The sequence below is a fragment of the Thalassophryne amazonica genome, chromosome 7 (assembly GCF_902500255.1).
Source record: "Thalassophryne amazonica chromosome 7, fThaAma1.1, whole genome shotgun sequence".
NCBI lineage: Eukaryota > Metazoa > Chordata > Actinopteri > Batrachoidiformes > Batrachoididae > Thalassophryne > Thalassophryne amazonica.
The window spans coordinates 71,259,841-71,283,799 of record NC_047109.1 but is presented as its reverse complement, the minus strand read 5'-3'; the positions used below and the strand labels follow the sequence as shown (position 1 = coordinate 71,283,799).

Sequence of the window (23,959 nt, the reverse complement as noted above, 5' to 3'; positions counted from 1 at the left end):
GTAACTGGTGTTGGTGTTTTCTGTCCTTTGTTTTAGAGACCTCAAAACACAGTTCATATGTTCTTGACTCACAGCAGAACAGACAAGATTTATTTAATTTTATTTAATTTATTCAATGTTAATGGGCAACCCAATCTCATGTGATGGCATCATGAAATGTAAATTAATCTATGGTTCGTGATACCATCACAAAAAGCGCTGCATTTTTATGACGGTATCACATATTCATTTTGTGACGGGAGCACAAAATACTGATCGCCATAACAGTTGTCAGTTGTTTTGCTTCACAGAGTAAATTGTTGTACATATATTACTGCAAGTGAAAATATAAATTTATATAAACTATAAAAATCTATTTCATCGGTTGGTGGTGCTGTGTTTTTCTTGTTTATTTTTATGCTGTTTATGTGAAACATGCTTTCTTGACTGAAGTGTAATAAAGTTTAGAAATGCACTTAAAAATTGTATATTTTTCTCTTTGTAAAATATTCAATGAAGTGTACAGTGGTACTTGAAGGTTTGTGAGCCCTTGAGCTACTACACATCTGAATGTTGTAATGAGATCATATTTAAAAAATAAATAAAAATGAGGCTTCTATATAAAAAAAAATCTAAAATAATGCCTTTTAAATTCAAAGTGAAAACTAATTTCTATAGCATAACATTTAAGATAATTGGCTGTAGATGTGGTGTTACACTAAAGGGTTCCATTAGTTTATGCAACCCATCATTTTGGCTTTTATAGTTTTATTTCATTTATCTTCAGACAATTCAGGGGATGGATACATGAACAGTTACTGAATATGTCTTAGATTTCATGTACATAAATTAATTAGAACTACAAACAGTATGGTACTGTGTGAATGTACTGTATGGTAAATCTGTCTGGAGTAGACTGTTCTCAAAGAGTCAATGGCCATGCAAGGCGGAGACTAGTGAGGGAATCCACCAAAACACCCAAATAACCCTGAAGAAGTTACAGGCCTTTGTGGCAGTGATTGAAGAAATTGTTTTGAATTTTCCATCACCAGTTATAAAATTTCATGATGAAGTAGTCTGGATTTTCTTAAAAAGAAATGTGAAAGTTCAGCTACAGTTTGCATTAAGGCACATGGGAGATGTAAGCCAAGATTTTATCAGTTTTGCTCTATGAAAATCCTCTGCTCAACTCCAGTATGAAGCTGTGAGTGGTGATGCAAAAATGCAAAACTTGCACTATGCACAAATTCTCCAATCACTGAAGCGGTGAGGGAGAAGTGATGGTTTAGTAGTTAAGCATTAGGCTTGAGACAAGAGGATCCTCGGTTCAAACCCCAGCCTGACTGGAAAATTACTAAGGCCCTTGGGCAAGGTCCTTAATCCCCTAGTTGCTCCCGGTGTGTAGTGAGCACCTTGCATGGCAGCACCCTGGTATCGGTGTGTGAGTGTGAATGGGTGCATGTGAGGCATAATTGTAAAGCACTTTGAGTGTCTGATGCAGATGGAAAAGCAGTAAATAAATGCAGTCCGTTTAGAAGCAGGTAACTTCTTTAGGGTTGTCTGGTGCTTTTCTTGTCTAGTTCTTGCACAGTCTCAGGTTTTTGAGAACTGCCTTATCCAGACAGATTTATCATCCAGTACTATATTGTTTGTATTTCTTAATAACTGATGGATTTGAAGTCATATTCAGTGACTTGCAAATGTTTAGGTGTCCATCCCCTGACTTTTCTGAGGGAAAACTGGCTGTAAAAATGATTTGTGTTATTCTAAAGGGTGCAATTTCTTAAGCAGCTGATAATTGTGGCTTTAATATTTTTATTTTATTTATGTCATGTTGCAAAGATTAGATTTCAGAGTTTAAAGGGCATCATTTTATAACATTTTTATATGCAGAATCCTGAATTATTTATTACCTCCGCCAAGGAGGTTATGTTTTCGGTCGAGTTTGTTTGTCTGTCTGTCTGTCTGTCAGCAGGATAACTCAAAAGGTTTTGAACGGAGTTTGATGAAATTTTGTGGAGTGGTTGGGAATGACAAGAGGAACAAGTAATTAAATTTTAGTGGTGATCCGGATCCAGGAATTTTTTAAAGGATTCTTCACCATTGCGGGATAGGGGGAATTTTGACATTATAGTTTCTAACTCCACAAAAACAAGGCAGAAAGGCTTGAAAAAAATTAGGGTGTAACATAGTCAAATGTTCTATCACACAACAAAGTTTGGTGATGATCGGATCCGGATTCCGGATCTGGTGATCCAGAATATGCAAAAATATAGGGAAAATAGAAAATGTTAGTGTGATGTGACAAATGAAGCTAGAGATGCACAACTAACACCAAATTGTAGCTGAATCTGTACTGATTCAGTAAGGTGTCATCAGATTTGATGTAGCTTCAAATGTTATGGAGCTAGATCCAGAAGAAAACCGCCATTACCGAAAAATCGTTTTTATACAATAACTTTTGAATTAATAAAGACATAAAAGTGATTCCAAGTTCTAGTGGTATGTTTTCATGGTCAAGGATGTCAAATATAAAGGAAAGTGTATGTATCATAGTTTTGGTTGTAACACTGAATTGTTGAATAGATCACTGTGCACATGCAACACTTAAAAAATAGTTCTATTTCAGAATTTACTGTTATTTATTTAGAGAAGTGTTTCATAAATGTTAAAAAAATTCATATATTTGCAGTTTAGTTTAATAATAAATTGAATTTTGTCTCATTTGTTTTTGTCTATAAGCACATGCAATATCAATATCAGTGCTCAGATGACAGTAGCTTCTGGGAAAGGTACAAGTTGCAATAAACTGTGATGCCAAGCGCTAAGGATACATGCTATCCAGTCACAGCAGATGAAACTTTTTTTTACTAGCAATCATCAAAACTTTTTTTTACTAGCAATCATCATTGTTAGACTTTTATAGGTTCAGTGATTCCATGGCGTGTAGATGTTATGGCGTCAGTGACCCCATGGCCTTGGCGGAGGTTTGCACTCTCCGAGTGCTTCTAGTTAATGTCATTCCTACATTCAGACACGTAATAGCTCAAGGGCTCACAAAACTTTGGGCACTACTGAGCATGTGTATATTTCTACCCAATAAGCTTTGGGATTTCAACTTTTGGAGGACAACTACCTTAAATTCTGACAAATACTATGTAAGAATTCTTCCCTGTCTCCTGTTTATCTTTTTGTTTAGAGATCTGAACAAACCTCCTCCTATTGACTGTTCCCTTCCTTAACATGTTCTAAAAACACTTAAAAAGCAAAGACCGCAGTTAAGCAAAGATTTGACAAAATATTATATTGTTGGTCTTAAATAATCAGGGTGAAATGAAACATTTGCTTGCATGAACACCTTCAGTTTGATCTGAACCACATCAGCCTCAACATGGAGCATAATACATTACAGTACTTTATCCCTGCGATGGTGCAACAAGTGAGTCACATTTGGGCATTTCTCTTCAATCAGAAACATAAAAGTACACAAATACATAAATAGCTTGTCTCCCTTTTTAAATCATTTATAACACGCATATTCATGATTCTGGCTCTTGCTACGATGTGTCATTTGATAGATATATAAATTAACAATATTAACAACAAATAATGTCAACAATAATATAAAAGCTGTCTTTCATATAAATCTGGCTAGCTTACACTATGAAATGATGTAATATAGATCATGGGGGCAGTTTGGTGTGATACATCAGAGTCTCTGCACTTTAAATATCCCCCATTTCCCACAGAGATATTCAGATTCCCACTTGGGAAAGTTTCAGGGGCCACACTGGCTTTAGTTCATATACCCAGTTCCTTCCTTAGGGTCCATGGCATTGAGCTTGAACAGTCCTCAAACTGGGTTCACCAGAAATTCCTCAGTCCTCCCAATAGAACTTGTGAGTTTCCTTCTGGGAACAAGTTCAACCTCAAGACTGATGTCTGGAACCTCAGTGGTGGTGAGTGGTATTACAGGAAGAACAAGGACATCCACATTCAGGCCAATTTTCCTTCGGCCCATCTTGAACTTTATGTCTGATGTGATATTACTGTAGCGTCACACTCTGTCTGTGATAGATGTGTCCCAATAAAATGTTTCATTTGAACCCAGGACTGTTTTGAGCTCCTTTTGGCCTCTATTTCTTTTTTACTTTTGTCTAGTTTGGCCCCCTAAGATTGTTACTAAATATCCACCTGTTCCTTCACACACCCCCCCCCCCCCCCCCCCCCAAAGTTCACAAGGGTCACCGACCAGGACAGGCTGTGGGTTTAATGCAGCGGCCCTGGAACAGCACTAGGTTGGCAGGGCAATGGCACCCGGCTACACAGGGCTTGTGGCATGGTCCGATCTCGTTCCAATTGTCGCAGGTTTTGGTGCAGCCTGGACCACAGGTGTCATACACTGCGCCATGTTTACACTGGGTAGCTGGAGAGAGAAGGAAGTGGGGAATTAGAAATGGGAAAGAACAAATTGGCTGGTTAGTAAGGAAGTTTAAGTCCTCACTAAGGGCCCGGTCCCACTGGGGTGAGGATTAATTGCGCACAAACTGAGTATACAAATTTCGGCGTTCGTTGTCGTTCGCAACAAAACTGGCCTGAAATGACAAATGCTCAGTATGCATTACAGATATATTAATAATGTATAGCAAATATATGACAAACAATCACGGATGTATAACGGATGTATTGAGGACACGGATCGGAGCATTGCGTTGAGCAATGCATTGCGCATGTGATACGGAAACAGCGGTTGTATTGCGCATGCAATTGCTGAAGCAATTGCTGGACTTGCACAAGTTGATTGTTATTGTAATGATCATAGAGTTGATGTTAATGTTGTCATGCAAGGGTTAACTGTTCATGAGTTTGGGGAGCGGGAGGGGGGAAGCCACTTGAGGTTGTGAGAAGGTGTTTTTTTTTTTCTTTTTTTTTTCAAAAAGAGAGAGTTCAGCGTGAGTTGCGGCTGTAACAGCAACTCTTCCTTTTGTTGGAGTTAAATAAAAGTTCTGAAAGAGAACCGAGGTCCACAGCTGACTTCTCTGCAGCTGGGGTTTTACAGTATGTTGTTGGATGGCAGCAACTATCACACTATGTCTTTGGAGATCCATAACTACATCTGTACATCTCCACAGATGGACTGGCAATGACTGGCAGGTATGTTGATTTCTGCCACATATAGTACTTTGGGTTTACGTGACGTGTTTGTTATGCATTTGCAAATTGTCCACAAATCCGATGCAAAGCAGACATAATAAAAACGCTTTATCCGTGGCCAATCTATGCATTCGCTACAACTTATTTTAGTTCGTGATGTGGACATGATAGGCATGCTATATATCCGTTTTACACACTGTCCCAGTCTGCTGCCAAGCCGCAATACCCAGTCAGTCGTGGATATCAGCGGATAACGGCAAATATGCAGCACATGTATTGAGTATGTAAGGCCCATGTCATCTGCAACCAGTGTTGGGGAAAGTAACTTTGGAAAGTTACTTCATTAGTTAATCTATACAGTTATATTTTACAGTTACTTCTTACATTTACTTCATTAGCAGCTGCGGACACCTTGTCGGCAGCTGCTGAATGTAATTAATAAAGTTACTCATAATCTAATTTGGTTATTTTTAAGATTTAGTACTCAGAAAAGTAACTATTAGTTACTTTGCTGATTAGTTACTTTTCTGATTGCTCAATCTTACGAGTAACCAAGTTAGATTACTCGTTACCTTATTAGTTACATTACTTATTAGTTGCAAGTTTTCTGCAGATTCTAATAAAGTAATTGCATAAAGCTGCTAATGTAGTAACTGCATAAAGCACCTGTATAAAGCAACTAAAAAAGTAACTTGTCAAAGTTACTTTCCACAACACTGTCTGCAACCAAAATTTTTTGCAGCTCAAAAATCCTGGCAACGGAAAAACGTGCCTCTGCGGATAATTGCGGACGTGTGTGGATGTCGGCCGACTCATACAAGCATGTTTCATGGATATTGCGGATGTTTAGCGAATATGAGCCAATTTTGTGCGCAATCCATACACAAATCTTCCTAAACGCCAGTGGGACTGGGCCCTAAGATGACTAAACATTAGTTACATGAGCACATACACTTGTTCACAGACATCAAATTCAAATGACTCATCGATACATTCAAATTTAGCGAATTATTCCGCCATGACTTTGTAAATGGTCTTCACTTCTGTGTTGGTAAACAAGAAGAACATGCCGCTCATCAACATTCGACTGTATGGACTTAGAGGAAAGCTACGGCACCACAGGCAGGGAACACTAAGGTACAGTAGTGTTCAGAATAATAGTAGTGCTATGTGATTAAAAAGATTAATCCGGGTTTTGAGTATATTTCTTATTGTTACATGGGAAACAATGTACCAGTAGATTCAGTAGATTCTCACAAATCCAACAAGACCAAGCATTCATGATATGCACACTCTTAAGGCTATGAAATTGGGCTATTAGTAAAAAAAAAAAGTAGAAAAGGGGGTATTCACAATAATAGTAGTGTGGCATTCAGTCAGTCAGTTTGTCAATTTTGTGGAACAAACAGGTGTGAATCAGGTGTCCCCTATTTAAGGATGAAGCCAGCACCTGTTGAACATGCCTTTCTCTTTGAAAGCCTGAGGAAAATGGAACATTCAAGACACTGTTCACAAGAACAGCGTAGTTTGATTAAAAAGTTGATTGGAGAGGGGAATACAGACACAGGTGCAAAAAATTATAGGCTGTTCATCTACAATGATCTCCAATGCTTTAAAATGGACGAAAAAAAAAAAGAGACGCGTGGAAGAAAATGGAAAACCATCAAAATGGATAGAAGAATAACCAGAATGGCAAAGGCTCACCCACTGTTCAGCTCCAGCATCATCAAAGACAGTCTGGAGTTACCTGTAAGTGCTGTGACAGTTGGAAGATGCCTGTGTGAAGCTAATTTATTTGCAAGAAATCCCCGCAAAGTCCCTCTGTTAAATAAAAGACGTGCAGAAGAGGTTACAATTTGCCAAAGAACACATCAACTGGCCTAAAGAGAAATGGAGGAATATTTTGTGGACTGATGAGAGTAAAATTGTTCTTTTTGGATCCAAAGGCCGCAGACAGTTTGTGAGATGACCCCCAAACTCTGAATTCAAGCCACAGTTCACAGTGAAGACAGTGAAGCATGGTGGTGCAAGCATCATGATATGGGCATGTTTCTCCTACTATGGTGTTGGGCCTATATATCGCATACCAGGTATCATGGATCAGTTTGGATATATCAAAATACTTGAAGAGGTCATGTTGCCTTATGCTGAAGAGGACATGCCCTTGAAATGGGTGTTTCAACAAGACAATGACCCCAAGCACACTAGTAAACGAGCAAAATCTTGGTTCCAAACCAACAAAATTAATGCTTGGCACATGTGAAGAAATCATGAAAAACTGTGGTTATACAACTAAATACTAGTTTAGTGATTCACAGGGTTGCTAAAAAAGCAGTTTGAACATAATAGTTTTGAGTTTGTAGTGTCAACAGCAGATGCTACTATTATTGTGAACACCCCCTTTTCTACTTTGTTTTTACTAATAGCCCAATTTCATAGCCTTAAGAGTGTGCATATCATGAATGCTTGGTCTTGTTGGATTTGTGAGAATCTACTGAATCTACTGGTACCTTGTTTCCCATGTAACAATAAGAAATATACTCAAAACCTGGATTAATCTTTTTAGTCACATAGCACTACTATTATTCTGAACACTACTGTAAGTAACTGCCTTTCTAACTAGCAGTTTAAAAAAAAGCTTTCTTTACATTTACTGATGTAAATATGCAGATGTGTACCTCCATAGGGACGTATCTCATGCTTCCTAATGTGCCAAATGAAATTTTAGCTAATTCAGTGATGACGATCCATTTTAGTGTAATCTTTGTAGCTTGCACCATACACTTTGACTGTATAGTTGTTTAGCACTTGACTTTTTTAACTTTCAAACTAAACACGAGACTGATTAAAGTAGCTTTATTCATAACTGAAAAGCTGAACCCAAAAACATCTAGAAAATAAATAGGCTTCACGTTCAAAGTTGTTGGAGTCTCCCTTTAAATGAGCCTGTTACTGAGCTCTGCTACTCACCCACACAAGCGGTATCTGGCCTCCAGAGGACGGGTACACCCTCCCTCTCACAAGCTCGGCTGTAGGCGATGAATGACTCGCAGTAGCAGTTCTTATGGACAGGACACTCACACATGTCCGTCACACACGACCTACAGAGAAAAGCACCATATGATTATTTAAATATCTAAATTATGAGGCCTGTCAGATTTCAAACCAGTTTGGTCTGTCCTCACACCTCTGAGGGTGAAGTTTTGAGTTTGGATGTTGACTGAAAAAGTTAAAAATTGTGATTCATGCTGTATGTTGACACGTTTACTCAGGCTGAATATTTTTTTTATTTCTGTGCCACTACATTTGGATTCCTGGTGAAGTTTTTATACACACACACACACATACACACATATACAGTGAGGAAAATAAGTATTTGAACACCCTGTGATTTTGCAAATTCTCCCACTTAGAAATCATGGAGGGGTCTGAAATTTTCATCTTAGGTGCATGTCCACTGTGAGAGACATAATCTAAAAAAAAAAAACATCCGGAAATCACAATGTATGATGTTTTTTTAATAATTTATTTGTATGTTATTGCTGCAAATAAGTATTTGAACACCTGTGAAAATCAATGTTAATATTTGGTACAGTAGCCTTTGTTTGCAATTACAGAGGTCAAACGTTTCCTGTAGTTTTTCACTAGGTTTGCACACACTGCAGCAGGGATTTTGGTCCACCACTCCATACAGATCTTTCAGGTTTGGAGTTTCAGCTCCCTCCAAAGATTTTCTATTGAGTTCAGGTCTGGAGACTGGCCAGGCCACTCCAGGACCTTGAAATGCTTTTTATGGAGCCCATCTTTAGTTGCCCTGGCTGTGTGTTTGGGGCCATTGTCATGCTGGAAGACCCAGCCATGACCCATCTTCAGTGCTCTTACTTACTGAAGGAAGGAGGTTGTTTGCCAAAATCTCACAATACATGACCCCATCCATCCTGCCTTCAATACGGTGCAGTCGTCCTGTCCCCTTTGCAGAAGAGCACCCCAAGAGTATGATGTTTCCACCCCCATGCTTCATGGTTGGGATGGTTTTCTTTGGGTTGTTCTCATCCTCTAAACATGGTAAGTGGAGTTGATTCCAAAAAGCTCTATTCTGGTCTCATCTGACCACATGACCTTCTCCCATGCCTCCTCTGGATCATCCAGATGGTCACTGGTGAACTTCAAACGGGCCTGGACATGTGCTGGCTTGAGCAGGGGGACCTTGCTGCCCTGCAGGATTTTAAACCATGACAGCATCATGTGTTACTAATGTAATCTTAGTGACTGTGGTCCCAGCTCTCTTCAGGTCACTGACCAGGTCTTCCTGTGTAGTTCTGAGCTTTCTCAGAATCATCCTTACCCCACAATGTGAGATCTCGCATGGAATCCCAGACCGAGGGAGATTGACAGTCATCTTGTGTTTCTTCCACTTTCTAATAAATAATCACAACAGTTGTTGTCTTCTACCAAGCTGCTTGCCTGTTGTCCTGTAGTCCATCCCAGCCTTGTGCAGGTCTACAGTTTTGTCCCTGGTGTCCTTAGACAGCTCTTTGGTCTTGGCTATGGTGGACAGGTTGGAGTGTGATTGATTGAGTGTGTGAACAGGTGTCTTTTATACAGGTAACAAGTTGAAACAGGTGCAATTAATACAGGTAAAGAGTGCAGAATAAGAGGGCTTCTTAAAGAAAAATTAACAGGTCTGTGTGAGCCAGAATTCTTGCTGGTTGGTAGGGATTCAAATACTTATTTGCAGCAGTAACATACAAATACATTATTAAAAAAAATCATACATTGTGATTTCCGGATTTTTTTTTATTTATTTTTTTTATGTGTCTCACAGTGGACATGCACCTAAGATGAAAGTTTCAGACCCCTCCATGATTTCTAAGTGGGAGAACTTGCAAAATCACAGGGTGTTCAAATACTTATTTTCCTCACTGTATATACTATATATAGTTTATTACTAAGTAGTGCAAATTCAGGAATTGATGGTTCCGAGAGGTCATACAAAATCAGATATCGTCAAGTGTGTTGTATACATATTACCATTGATTTCTATTTAATCCACAAGATGGCATTAGGCATAAGAATAAATAGAAATCTATGATACACTGACTTAAACTTGGGTTAAAGTGATCTGGAAATATGCAGCAACAAGCTGACAAAGAATTGTGGAGTGAGCTTTCATCAGTGAGTATATGTAATATTAATGATGTGGGGGAAATGACTAAAATTGCTGAATAAAGGTTAGAAAATGATTTATCTTTTGGGTCAATCTGTATTTTGCAAAGTAGTGACTTCAGTTTTACTGCCTGAATGTTTTGTCGTGATAAATATCTCACCATTCATTTAGCGATTCAATTAGAAGTCTTACTTTTTAAAGTCTCAATTCATCCTTTTAATTAGCCTCTGGGTTTTTCTTCACATCAGGTTTTCTATCCTGAGATATTCTGTAAGAGCACATTCATAGAATGGAAATGCTTTTTCTCTCAATTTTGGTCACATGATAGTCACTTTGACATTGTATATTCTACTAATATAAGAATATACATGAATGAGATTAATTTCTCTATGATATACTCCATATTTCAGTGTAGTGCTTTCAGATCCCGCTGGAGTGGAGCGCACATGATTGGAGTTGATACACACTTAAGGGGAAAACTTCAGTACAGCCGAAACCGGCTGGCGTGCCTATTTCGTTTTATTTATTTTATTTGAGCGCTGCATAAAAACGGCACCACAGGTGGGTTAAGAGCAGTATTTAATATTAATATCCTTAATATGATGTGAGTGCGTGAAGCTCTCTTTCACCCTGATTGTTTCCCATCTTTGACTTAACTTCATAATGAAATTAATTCAGGATCAGACTAGTTAGTATCTGGTGTTGTGAGAGACACAATGTGTTTATACTGTATATGTTTCTGTTTGACAAATGATAATGACTTCAGTGGTTGGGATAGTATAAACAAAATTCATAACTCCACGTGAACTCTTCACAACATCTGGACTGGGACCAACAAATTAATTCTAGTCTATTATATAAATAGTCTGATCCTCTTCTATATTTGTTTTGACAAATATTGGCTGTACAAATGTGGGACTGAGTTTGAATAAATGTAACAGTACAGAAAATACAGATTCATGGTGAAACTCTCTTGGAAACATTGCTCGTGTCCCTTGATTTCTGTTTATGTCTCGTTGTCAGATGCTAACCAAGATGGCGGTGCTCTGGCAACAGCCAGCAAATGAGCAGATCACCCCAGTCCTCTATCCAGTGGGTAAATAGATATCTACACTCAACAAAAATATAAACGCAACACTTTTGGTTTTGCTCCCATTTTGTATGAGATGAACTCAAAGATCTAAAACTTTTTCCACATACACAATATCACCATTTCCCTCAAATATTGTTCACAAACCAGTCTAAATCTGTGATAGTGAGCACTTCTCCTTTGCTGAGATAATCCATCCCACCTCACAGGTGTGCCATATCAAGATGCTGATTAGACACCATGATTAGTGCACAGGTGTGCCTTAGACTGCCCACAATAAAAGGCCACTCTGAAAGGTGCAGTTTTATCACAGCACAATGCCACAGATGTCGCAAGATTTGAGGGAGCGTGCAATTGGCATGCTGACAGCAGTGTATTGAATGTTCATTTCTCTACCATAAGCCGTCTCCAAAGGTGTTTCACAGAATTTGGCAGTACATCCAACCAGCCTCACAACCGCAGACCACGTGTAACCACACCAGCCCAGGACCTCCACATCCAGCATGTTCACCTCCAAGATCGTCTGAGACCAGCCACTCGGACAGCTGCTGAAACAGTCGGTTTGCATAACCAAAGAATTTCTACACAAACTGTCAAACCGTCTCAGGGAAGCTCATCTGCATGCTCGTCGTCCTCATTGGGGTCTTGACCTGACTCCAGTTCATCGTCGTAACTGACTTGAGTGGGCAAATGCTCACATTCGCTGGCGTTTGGCACGTTGGAGAGGTGTTCTCTTCACGGATGAATCCCGGTTCACACTGTCCAGGGCAGATGGCAGACAGCGTGTGTGGCGTTGTGTGGGTGAGCGGTTTTCTGATGTCAATGTTGTGGATCGAGTGGCCCATGGTGGCGGTGGGGATATGGTATGGGCAGGCGTCTGTTATGGACGAAGAACACAGGTGCATTTTATTGATGGCATTTTGAATGCACAGAGATACCGTGACGAGATCCTGAGGCCCATTGTTGTGCCTTACATCCAAGAACATCACCTCATGTTGCAGCAGGATAATGCACAGCCCCATGTTGCAAGGATCTGTACACAATTCTTGGAAGCTGAAAATGTCCCAGTTCTTGCATGGCCGACATACTCACCGGACATGTCACCCATTGAGCATGTTTGGGATGCTCTGGACCGGCGTATACGACAGCGTGTACCAGTTCCTGCCAATATCCAGCAACTTCGCACAGCCATTGAAGAGGACTGGACCAACATTCCACAGGCCACAATTGACAACCTGATCAACTCTATGCGAAGGAGACGTGTTGCACTGCATGAGGCAAATGGTGGTCACACCAGATACTGACTGGTATCCCCCCCCACCCCAATAAAACAAAACTGCACATTTCAGAGTGGCCTTTTATTGTGGGTAGTCTAAGGCACACCTGTGCACTAATCATGGTGTATAATCAGCATGTTGATATGGCACACCTGTGAGGTGGGATGGATTATCTCAGCAAAGGAGAAGTGCTCACTATCACAGATTTAGACTGGTTTGTGAACAATATGTGAGGGAAATGGTGATATTGTGTATGAGGAAAAAGTTTTAGATCTTTGCGTTCATCTCATACAAAATGGGAGCAAAACCAAAAGTGTTGCGTTTATATTTTTGTTGAGTATATGACATATACACATTCTATTAATTCTATTAATAATTTTTAAAAAATTACCTCCGTTCAACGAAGTTCCATTACTTCCATTCAGTGTTCCACTACTTATGCAACCCATCATCTTGGCTTTTATATTTTTAGTTAATTTATGTCAAGTTGTAGAGATTTGCTTTCAGTTTGAGTTTAAGGAAGATACTTTTAGAAATTTTTATTTTATTTTATTTTATTGAATGCATTGTTTTGTAGAAGAGAAATACCTTCAGAAAATGTAATTTGCATTACAACAGACTAATACATAGTTTTGATTATCCTGCTTCATTCTAACCTGTAGAAAGGGCCAAAGTCAACCGTGCTGTGGCACTTCTGAAACTCCCACAACTTTATCTTCTGACACTCCCGGTGAGCGCGAAACTTGACCTTGACACTGCCCGGGCATAGAAAGGTTGCTGGCCGGCGCGGATGATGCTGCTGGGCGCAAACCTCATTGCCCTCTACTCGCCATGACTCTGCAAAATCGTCCACATCAAACTTGAACTGTCCATCTCCTCCCAAGGTGTCATCACGCTTTTGACCATTGTAGTTCCCACAAAGGCCACAAAGGCGTCCCCGCAGGTGGGGTGCAGCCACAACCTCCACAAAACTGTCTCCATCCCATGTAATCTCCAGGCCTGCAGGGGGAGGTAGAAGATGGGGACAAGGTTAAAAGTGTGGCAGTAACTTATGTCTTAGGTTTGTTTGGATGAACTCAGTCTGTATGTGGAGACAAAGCACTGTCGACATCCTTCTGTCTTCGGGAGACAATGAAGGCTAAAACAAGACTGTGTATCAGCCCTCAAGGGTTTGCTGCCATATAAATAATTAACTTCTCCCTGTATCTATATGGCAGTTTTCCCAAAAGGGGAGAGATGCTACAATATCAGATACCTTAGCTTCTAATTAATAGATCTATTTTAGGAGCACTTGATAGGATTATCCTTAAGAATTATCCAGATTTGTACACTTGTAAGATTGAGTAAGGGCTGGCCGTGAGAATAAGAGCATCCTCAGCGAGGTGTTACATTGGCATCCCCTCCCAATGCATGGTGTGTAACATCTGTGTTGTGTGGTTATTAATCGAGTGCCAGCCTTCCTGACTGGTATAACCTTATCCTTATGTGCTGACCTGCAATGGTGGTGAGCTTCAGCAAGTATCCATCCAGGTCGATGTGCACCCCGGGGCCATGGTACGGCAGAGCAATACGGCTGCCGTTCCTCCGGACTGTCAGGTGCTGGTGGAGACTTAGAATCAAATCTCCCAGCCTCACCTCAACAGACTGAGTCCAGGAGAAGGAGCGAGTTCTTCGGGCGTCGTTCTTCACCAGAACCTGGGAGTAACAGAAAATAAAGGTGAAGTTGAGACTGTTGTCGTGAGCTAAGCAGAAGTTAAGAAATTTTAGTTATGTTGTTAAAATATATTAAACTCTGGTCATACTGTGAAGCTGGAGTCTAGGCTGTTAATGTTGACATTATTCCCTGGTCCTCCAGAGAGGGCGCCACCACACTCACGGGTCAGCACATACTGGCAGGTTCCCTGAAAGTTAAAGGTCCTGCCATCGAAGGTGTTGTAGTGCGGGTCTCCAAAAACTGTACATACACCAGGCTCTGCAGAAAGAACGCCAAGTGGAGAAAATGTTTCAAATGCGTGTTAAAAATAACAGAAAAGGATTGAAAGAACCCTGGATGTAGTGGGGAAAAAAGCAGTGAGAATCATCACATGAAAGGTTCTGTTCTTTCTACATGGCAGAGCAGGCAGCTCAATGAGATAAGGAGTTGAGCTACCAACATGTAGACCTGGGTTCGATTGCCATGCAAGCTCCTTGTGTCCTGGCTTTGGTTAGGGAAGGAAATCATGCAATGGATTGATATCCCATACAGTGGGAGTCGTGTACCCTTACCCACTTCATGCAATGGTATTGGCTGATAAGCAATAATGGACCACAGGAACTACATATACAGAACTTACTTTTTCTTTCTCCTGGACACCTGGACATGATGAAGCCTGACAGAAAGTCCAAATAACAACCAAGCTTATAACTAACAATGAGTGCATGGCTCTAATCTTCCCTCCAAGAAACAGGATCTCTTATGTTATAAACTTCAGTTTCACCAACAGAACTAAACTAATATTGACGGGGAAAAATGGTGAAGATCATGTACTTTTTGTAATGACAACTGACAGTCTGGACTTGAATTCATGGGAGAAGACATCTAACAAGCTGGAGTGATGCCACTGGCTAAGGGCTACTGCTGGTGCCGTGATTAAAACTGGAAGAGAAAGGAATATGATGTATTTATAGATGTAAATATACAAAAAACACCACACTCATAGAACGCAAACCTCCACCAACAGTAGTTTCCAATTCCACAAACTTTTACCTTGGAAAACATTTTCCAGGTCAAAGTCTTGTTAGAATTGACTTTTCATAAGCTAAATTAGATGTGATCAAAAGTCAGCAGTATGTATTTAGTTCATGCACTTGAATCAAAGTTTTTTTGTGGTGTTACCAGATTTGTTTGTTTTTTCCAACTTCTTACGTTTCTGAATTCTTTTTCAGATAGTTTTCATTGAGCACTGGTTATCTCTGCTATGCACAGTTTGTCATCACTTTTTGGCACTTGGCTTCTGACTGATAACTGGAAGATAGACAAACAGGCATAAAATTGGAACCTCCATTCAATTTTGGTGGTGTAGATAAATCCATAACAGACCAAATGAGAGTGATTGAAGCACTTTTGATTGAGATATAATGTAAAATGTAAAATTTTCAATAATAAATCAAATGAAAATCAAAATGAAAAATCAAATGTCCACAAAATCCACAGTCCGGATCAGATCCGGATCATACTTTGTCTTGCAATAGTGAGTTCCAGTCTGCACGTCATCTTCTAATATGAGAGTGATTGTGGCATGTTTGATTAAGATATAATGTAAAAAATACATTAAATGGGGTTTTCCATGGCCACAAAATCTGCAATACAAATCAGATCTGGATCACATTTTGTCAGTCAGTAAAGGATACCATCCTACATAATGCTCTAAAAAATGAAAGAAATTGGATCTTTTTTGAAAGATATCAATTTTTAAATATTTGTTCAATGTTAAAGGATATTCCAAGATATTTTTTGCTGATTTTGACCTTTGACCTTGAAAACTGAAACAGGTCTTACTTATCAGGTAATGAATCCTCTGTAAAAATTTCTAACGATATATTCACAAACAAACAGGGGCAAAGAAACTTCGCTGGCGAAGGTAATTTAAGTGCCCCTTCAATAGTGACATCACACTTCACTTTAACAATATTTCACAAAATCTACACAATAATCCACAGTGTTTTAAGAAATATTACATTTCCTCCCATCCTATCAAAAAAAAAAAAATTATAAAGCAGCTTCACATCTCACTGGTTAATTTCAGGGTTTCGACAGGAATGACGTGAAGAGGTCCTGTGATGGTCAGATCTTCAGACTTTTATCTGCTCTTGTGCATATACAGTTGTATGCAAAAGTTTGGGCACCCCTGATGATTTCCATGATTTTCCTTTATAAATCATTGGTTGTTTGGATCAGCAATTTCAGTTAAATATATCATATAGCAGACAAACAGTGATATTTGAGAAGTGAAATTAAATTTCTAGGATTTACAGAAAGTGTGCAATAATTCTTTAAACAAAATAAGGCAGGTGCATAAATTTGGGCACCCCAACAGAAAAAATACATCAATATTTAGTAGATCCTCCTTAACAGCCTTTAAACGCTTCCTATAGCTTCCAATGAGAGTCTGGATTCTGGATGAAGGTATTTTGGACCATTCTTCTTTACAAAACATCTCCAGTTCAGTCAGGTTTGTTGGTTTCCAAGCATGGACAGCCCGCTTAAAATGACACCACAGATTTTCAATAATGTTCAGGTCTGGGGACTGAGATGGCCATTCCAGAACGTTGTGCTTGTTCCTCTGCATGAATGCCTTAGTAGATTGTGAACATTGTTTAGGGTTGTTGTCTTGTTGAAAGATCCAGCCCCGGCGCAACTTTAACTTTATCACAGATTTATGAACATTGTTCTCAAGAATCTGCTGATATTGACTAGAATCCATGTGACCCTCAACTTTAACAAGTTTCTCAGTACCTGCACAGCCCCACAGCATGATGGAACCACCTCCAAATTTTACTGTAGGTAGTAAGTATGTTTCTTGAAATGCTGTTCTTTTTCAGCCATGCATACCACCCCTTGATATGTCCAAATAACTCAATTTTAGTTTCATCAGTCCACAGCACTTTATTCCAAAATTAAGCTGGCTTGTCAAAATGTGCTTTAGCATATCTCAAGCAATTTTGTTTGTGGCGTATATGCAGAAAAGGCTCCCTCTGCATTACAGCATCATACTGTTGTATGGCTGGGGGGCCTGGCTGCCTTTTTGTTTCTGTCTTTTGTTTTTCCTTCCAGGTGGCTTGCATTTGGGACTGAGTGGCTGTGTAGCTGAGTTTATCAGGACCTCACCCTGATCACCTGAGGCTGATCACCTGCAGCTCATCAGGACTCACAGCTGTGGTGCATCTACATGGATTGGAACATGGTGGCATTTAAGACTGGAGTACACAGTGTGTATTCGCCAGAGACTCGACCTTGTGACCAGACGGGTGAGATCGTCGTCTCGGGAGCCATCTCATCATCAGTGGATGCAGAGAACGTCCAGGTTTGATGCATGGTCTGTGAAAGAGGAGGGGGTGAGGTCTCACGCTCGTCAGCACACTTCCTGAGGTACGTTAGATTTTGTGACTAACATTTATACAGTCAGTAAATATGGTATCCCTCACACCTTATTATATTGAGCTGTATGTAGTCGTTTAATCAGCTTCCACTGCTGTGGAGTTTTGTGAACTGGATGTTCCATGCCTGCAGGGTGGGAAGCTGATTAGTAATTAAGCCAGGAAGTGTTTGCTGTTTGTGCACCTTTGAGCGTTCTCTCTGTGTGTTGAGTGTGGACTCACATAATGATTCCTTCTTTCACAGACTCTGTTTGTCGCGGCCACCTGGGGGGTGTCGGCGGGGTCCTTGGGTCCGAACCAGTTCTGGCTCCGGACCGTTAGCGCTGCTGGGAGCGCACCGCAATCCACCACGCCAGACCGCGCACTTTTATATTTTTCACAGCACTGTTATGTTCATTAAACTCTGTTATCCTTTGTACCGTGCTCTGCTTATTTTATACTGGGTCCTTCAAAGGCTGGTCGGTTCTCCGGGCTGCGTCCGACACATAACACATACAGCATCTCTTTGTGCAAAGTGCACTGTATAGTTGAATGAGGTACAGAGACACTATCTGCAGCAAGATCATGTTGTAGGTCTTTGGAGCAGGTCTGTGGGTTAACTATGACTGTTCTCACCATCCTTCACTTCAGCTTATCTGAGCTTTTTCTTGGCCTGCCACTTCAGGCCATAACTAGTACTGTGCCTGAGGTCTTCCATTTCCTCACTATGTTCCTCACAGTGGAAACTGACAGCTGAAATCTCTGAGATAGCTTTTTGTATCCTTCCCCTAAACACTGATGTTGAACAATCTTTGTTTTCAGGTCATTTGAGAATTGTTTAGAGGCTCCCATGTTGTCACTCATTAGAAGAGATGCAAAGAGGGGAAACATTTGTAAATGGTCACCTTAAATACCCTTTCTCATGATTGGATTCACCTGTGTAAGGAGGTTAAGGGTCAGTGAGCTTACCAAACCAATTTTGTCTTCCAATAATTGGTAGTAAATGTATTCAAATCAATAAAATGACAAGGGTGCCCAAATTTATGCACCTGCCCAATTTTGTTTAAATAATTATTGCACACTTTCTGTAAATACTAGAAACTTCATTTCACTTCTCAAATATCAGTGTGTTCATCTGCTATATGATATATTTAACTGAAATTTCTGATCCAGACAACCAATGATTTCTAAAGGAAAATCATGAAAATTATCAGGGGTGCCCAAACTTTTACATACAACTGTACAACCTTTCACATTGTGGAGAAATGTCAAGATGAGGTGGAGGGCTGACTCACTTTCAGTGCAAACGGGACAGCAGCCAGTTCTGTTCAGGATCTTATTCTGTAAAAGATGAATTAGAGACACAAAACTTCAGAGATTAAAAAACGCGAACAAGGAAAGACATATAAAAAGCTAATCTTCGGTAAACTAACAAAAGCCAGAGGAGATCTGAGCTTGAAAACTGCAGCTCAACTCATTGGGGTGAGCCATAGCCGGCGCCACGAGGGGGCATTTGGGGGCAACGCCCCCTCACGTCATCAACCTCGCCCCCTCGGATGTTAGAGTTATCAAAAAATAAAAAAGAAAGAAAAAGAAATACTGGAAAATATAGCAAAATATTAGTTATTCAATAATATCACGTATTTAACAAATAAACCAAATTAATTAACTAAAGTAATTAATTTTAAAACAAACGGATATGGCGTGTGTCTGTGTTCAAGGGATTTGATAGGTTGAGGGTTGCGTTTGTCAGTGCGGCAGAGGGCGGTGCGTTTCCAACGCGTCGTGACATCAGACGCGTCACTTCGGAAGCGGCAAGGGGAGATTGCTACGTCACACTCTGGCTGTTTCCACAACCTGAACAAAGTTCAGCGATCACCATCTTGAATTTGCGTTGCCTGAACCACAAAAAAAACTTTAAAAAACAGCAGTAGAACAATTCTCCCATCACCCTGCTGGGAGAAGCTTTTTTCAGCTACTTTTCAGAGTGACACCGACCGAGGGAGGATTGACGTCTTGGTGGGATATCGATCGAACCGCGACAGCGGGCCGACCCGCACGGAGAAGCCGGCCTTCAGGCATCATCACTGCGCAGAGCGTTCCAGGCCGCCGGGGTGATGGAGCAAACCCACTCAGTCCAAAATCTCCCACTTTTTGGATATATGCGAAGTCCCAGTTTGCCCAACGGAGTTTAGTTCTGTAGCTTTACTGAGGTGAGAATAATGTAAAAATAAAACGTGACGTTTACTGAACTGTGAAGGTTTAATGATCGGCTAACGTTAGCTTAGCCTTTTAGCACAGTTGATCTGAGTGAACACTTTTAATTTGTAAATGGTTCATGGTCTTTTTTATTTTTACCAAATAAAACTACAGCTTTTTTCAGACACCACAAAAGCTTAGCTTTAAATAACTTATTTTTTATCGTTTTTTTGCTGTTTTTCCCCCTTTTTTTAATGTATAAACTGTTTAGTGTTTCTTTATATTTAAAGAAATATTTTTATTTGTCCCAATCAGGAAGATTTGCTGTGCAGACAACCAAACTTCCATTGATGAGCTGAACACCGCGAAGTCCAGTCGAAAGAAAACATCTCTGCTTTTCAGCAACACCACCAGAGTTAAAAACTGCAGAAGAGACCTTCATCTGGTCCCGAGAATCCAGCAGAACACCTGCTTCTACAACCCCTGGCAAAAAGTATGGAATCACCGGCCTCGGAGGATGTTCATTCAGTTGTTTAATTTTGTAGAAAAAAGCAGATCACAGACATGACACAAAACTAAAGTAATTTCAAATGGCAACTTTCTGGCTTTAAGAAACACTATAAGAAATCAGGAAAAAAAATTGTGGCAGTCAGTAACGGTTACTTTTTTAGACCAAGCAGAGGGAAAAAAATATGGGCTCACTCAATTCTGAGGAATAAATTATGGAATCACCCTGTAAATTTTCATCCCCAAAACTAACACCTGCATCATATCAGATCTGCTCGTTAGTCTGCATCTAAAAAGGAGTGATCACACCTTGGAGAGCTGTTGCACCAAGTGGACTGACATGAATCATGGCTCCAACACGAGAGATGTCAATTGAAACAAAGGAGAGGATTATCAAACTCTTAAAAGAGGGTAAATCATCACACAATGTTGCAAAAGATGTTGGTTGTTCACAGTCAGCTGTGTCTAAACTCTGGACCAAATACACACAACATGGGAAGGTTGTTAAAGGCAAACATACTGGTAGACCAAGGAAGACATCAAAGCGTCAAGACAGAAAACTTAAAGCAATATGTCTCAAAAATCGAAAATGCACAACAAAACAAATGAGGAACGAATGGGAGGAAACTGGAGTCAACGTCTGTGACCGAACTGTAAGAAACTGCCTAAAGGAAATGGGATTTACATACAGAAAAGCTAAACGAAAGCCATCATTAACACCTAAACAGAAAAAAACAAGGTTACAATGGGCTAAGGAAAAGCAATCGTGGACTGTGGATGACTGGATGAAAGTCATATTCAGTGATGAATCTCGAATCTGCATTGGGCAAGGTGATGATGCTGGAACTTTTGTTTGGTGCTGTTCCAATGAGATTTATAAAGATGACTGCCTGAAGAGAACATGTAAATTTCCACAGTCATTGATGATATGGGGCTGCATGTCAGGTAAAGGCACTGGGGAGATGGCTGTCATTACATCATCAATAAATGCACAAGTTTACGTTGATATTTTGGACACTTTTCTTATCCCATCAACTGAAAGGATGTTTGGGGATGATGAAATCATTTTTCAAGATGATAATGCATCTTGCCATAGAGCGAACTGTGAAAACATTCCTTGCAAAAAGACACATAGGGTCAATGTCATGGCCTGCAAATAGTCCGGATCTTAATCCAATTGAAAATCTTTGGTGGAAGTTGAAGAAAATGGTCATGACAAGGCTCCAACCTACAAAGGTGATCTGGCAACAGCAGTCAGAGAAAGTTGTAGCCAGATTGATGAAGAGTACTGTTTGTCACTCATTAAGTCCATGCCTCAGAGACCTCAAGCTGTTATAAAAGCCAAAGGTCGTGCAACAAAATACTAGTGATGTGTTGGAGCGTTCTTTTGTTTTTCATGATTCCATAATTTTTTCCTCAGAATTGAATGATTCCATATTTTTTCCCCTTGGTCTAAAAAAGTAACCGTTACTGACTGCCACAATTTTTTTTCCTAATTTCTTATAGTGTTTCTTAAAGCCAGAAAGTTGCCATTTGAAATGACTTTAGTTTTGTGTCATGTCTGTGATCTGCTTTTTTTCTACAAAATTAAACAACTGAATGAACATCCTCCGAGGCCGGTGATTCCATAATTTTTGCCAGGGGTTGTAAATAAAAGGCTCTTTCAACAGCAACTATTTTATTATTTAAAAAAAAAAGCTGTTTCATTTTATATTTTAACAATAAATGAATGGATCATTAAAAATGTCCATGAATCAAAGTCAAAAGACATTTGCACAAGTAGAAGCTCTCCACTTATTGTGCTCAAATTCATATGTTAGAAATTACTCTGTCCTGATAACATTAAAGGAAATTACATATTTTGACGAAATTACAAGTTTAAATGACTATAAATAAATTCATCATGAGGTTTATGTCACAGAAATCCTACTTTACAATAACACTGCAGTCATTGTTAAATTATTTCCTTTTGCATTTATAATAAACATTTGTATTTATTTAGTGTTTGTTTTTCTGGTTGAAATGAGATATAAATAATCTACCAGACTTAAAAAATATACAAGTTTCCATGTTATTTTATTTGTCTAAAAATAAATGTCTGAGGTTCCTTATGTTAAACAAGAAATTATCTAATATGAAATAACAGGTGGTTTTAATTTACAGATGAAAGGTTTCTAAAGAACCATTTATTGATTTATTTAGCTATTTTAATTACAAGTGTTCTAAACTTTTTAACAGTAATCAGAAATTTTGAGGTAACAAACAACAACAAAAAACATTTCCAATGATTTTTCTTCAGAAAACTGCTCTCTAAATGAGCAGTCCTGTCACACGTTAATGTTTTGTACAGATCAGTGGTTTCTGCACCAATCGGATTGGTCTGATACATTTTGTACAGATCAGTGGTTTCTGCCATGAGTCTTCCGTGTTTGGCCCGACGCGTAGTTCCTACTGGACAACACAAAGGTACGTCACAGCTCAGTGTCGAACGTTGGCGCACCTCATCTCGACAGAACACCGGCTCTGTGTGGTATGCAGGAGATCACTTGACCGAGGGTCTATACGTTCAAATAATAATTAAAAAAATACTTTCATCACTCTTTACTCTTACTCAGTCAGTCTCTTACAATGGTGTAGCCTAAGTACACGAGCTTTCCAGCAGCGCACCCAATTCATTACGCATGCTCAGAGGCACGTCTCCTGTGGTGCGCACTTTTCTTTTGGGGGGGAGCGACCCCGCCCGCTGTGATAAACTCATCGCCCCCTTAATATTTTTTTTCTGGTGCTGGGGTGAGCATTTTTGGAAGCTGAGAGCTGAGTTATGAATGTAAAACTGCTTTTTAGGATGTTAACCACAAATATCACGTTTACTTGAGAGGTGACTTGTAGGTTATGATTTTCTTTCTTTCTTTCTTTCCTTTTTTGAACTGTAAGGGACATATTGGATGTTTGACACGTTGGATGTTTGGTAACAGGTACCCAAGCTGCAATATACATCTAATATCCTTTATGGTTTTTGAGATATCATGGTACACAAACAAAAAGTTCAGTTAATAATTTAGGGAATAGAAGTGACATGAGAAGTGGCAATCTGTGAGACTGATCACCTCAGCAGGTTCACTGACATGTTCCTCCCTTCACCTCAAAGATTAGTGATCAAATTGAAGGAAAATCTGCAGACTGTCACCACAGAACATTGTTGTGCATCTCAAGGTTAAGCTGACAGCAGTATTAGCCCAGAGGTACTGCACAGCACACAAACATTTAGTTCCAAGAATAAAAATTGCATGTGAGTACCAGTGATGCCGGTAACGCGTTACTCTAATCTGACCACTTTTTTTAGTAACGAGTAATCTAACGCGTTAATCTTTCCAAATCAGTAATCAGATTAAAGTTACTTCTCCAAGTCACTGTGCGTTACTATTATTTTTGCATTGTGGGTCGATAGCAGCATTAAACTTGGTCCGTGGG

General features: G+C 39.7%; 1 protein-coding gene across 1 annotated transcript in view; it reads right to left on the bottom strand.

Moving 5' to 3' along the window:
* Positions 1-3,263: 3,263 nt before the first annotated feature.
* Positions 3,264-23,959, bottom strand: part of bmper (BMP binding endothelial regulator) — a 135,878-nt gene continuing 115,182 nt past the window's right edge. The window contains exons 11-16 of the mRNA XM_034174407.1: positions 19,078-19,123; positions 14,470-14,639; positions 14,161-14,362; positions 13,324-13,666; positions 8,104-8,234; positions 3,264-4,405 (exon numbers count right to left, since the gene is read on the bottom strand). Coding sequence (XP_034030298.1) covers positions 4,224-4,405; positions 8,104-8,234; positions 13,324-13,666; positions 14,161-14,362; positions 14,470-14,639; positions 19,078-19,123 — 1,074 coding nt within the window. The 3' untranslated portion in view covers positions 3,264-4,223. The remainder of the gene's footprint in view (positions 4,406-8,103; positions 8,235-13,323; positions 13,667-14,160; positions 14,363-14,469; positions 14,640-19,077; positions 19,124-23,959) is intronic.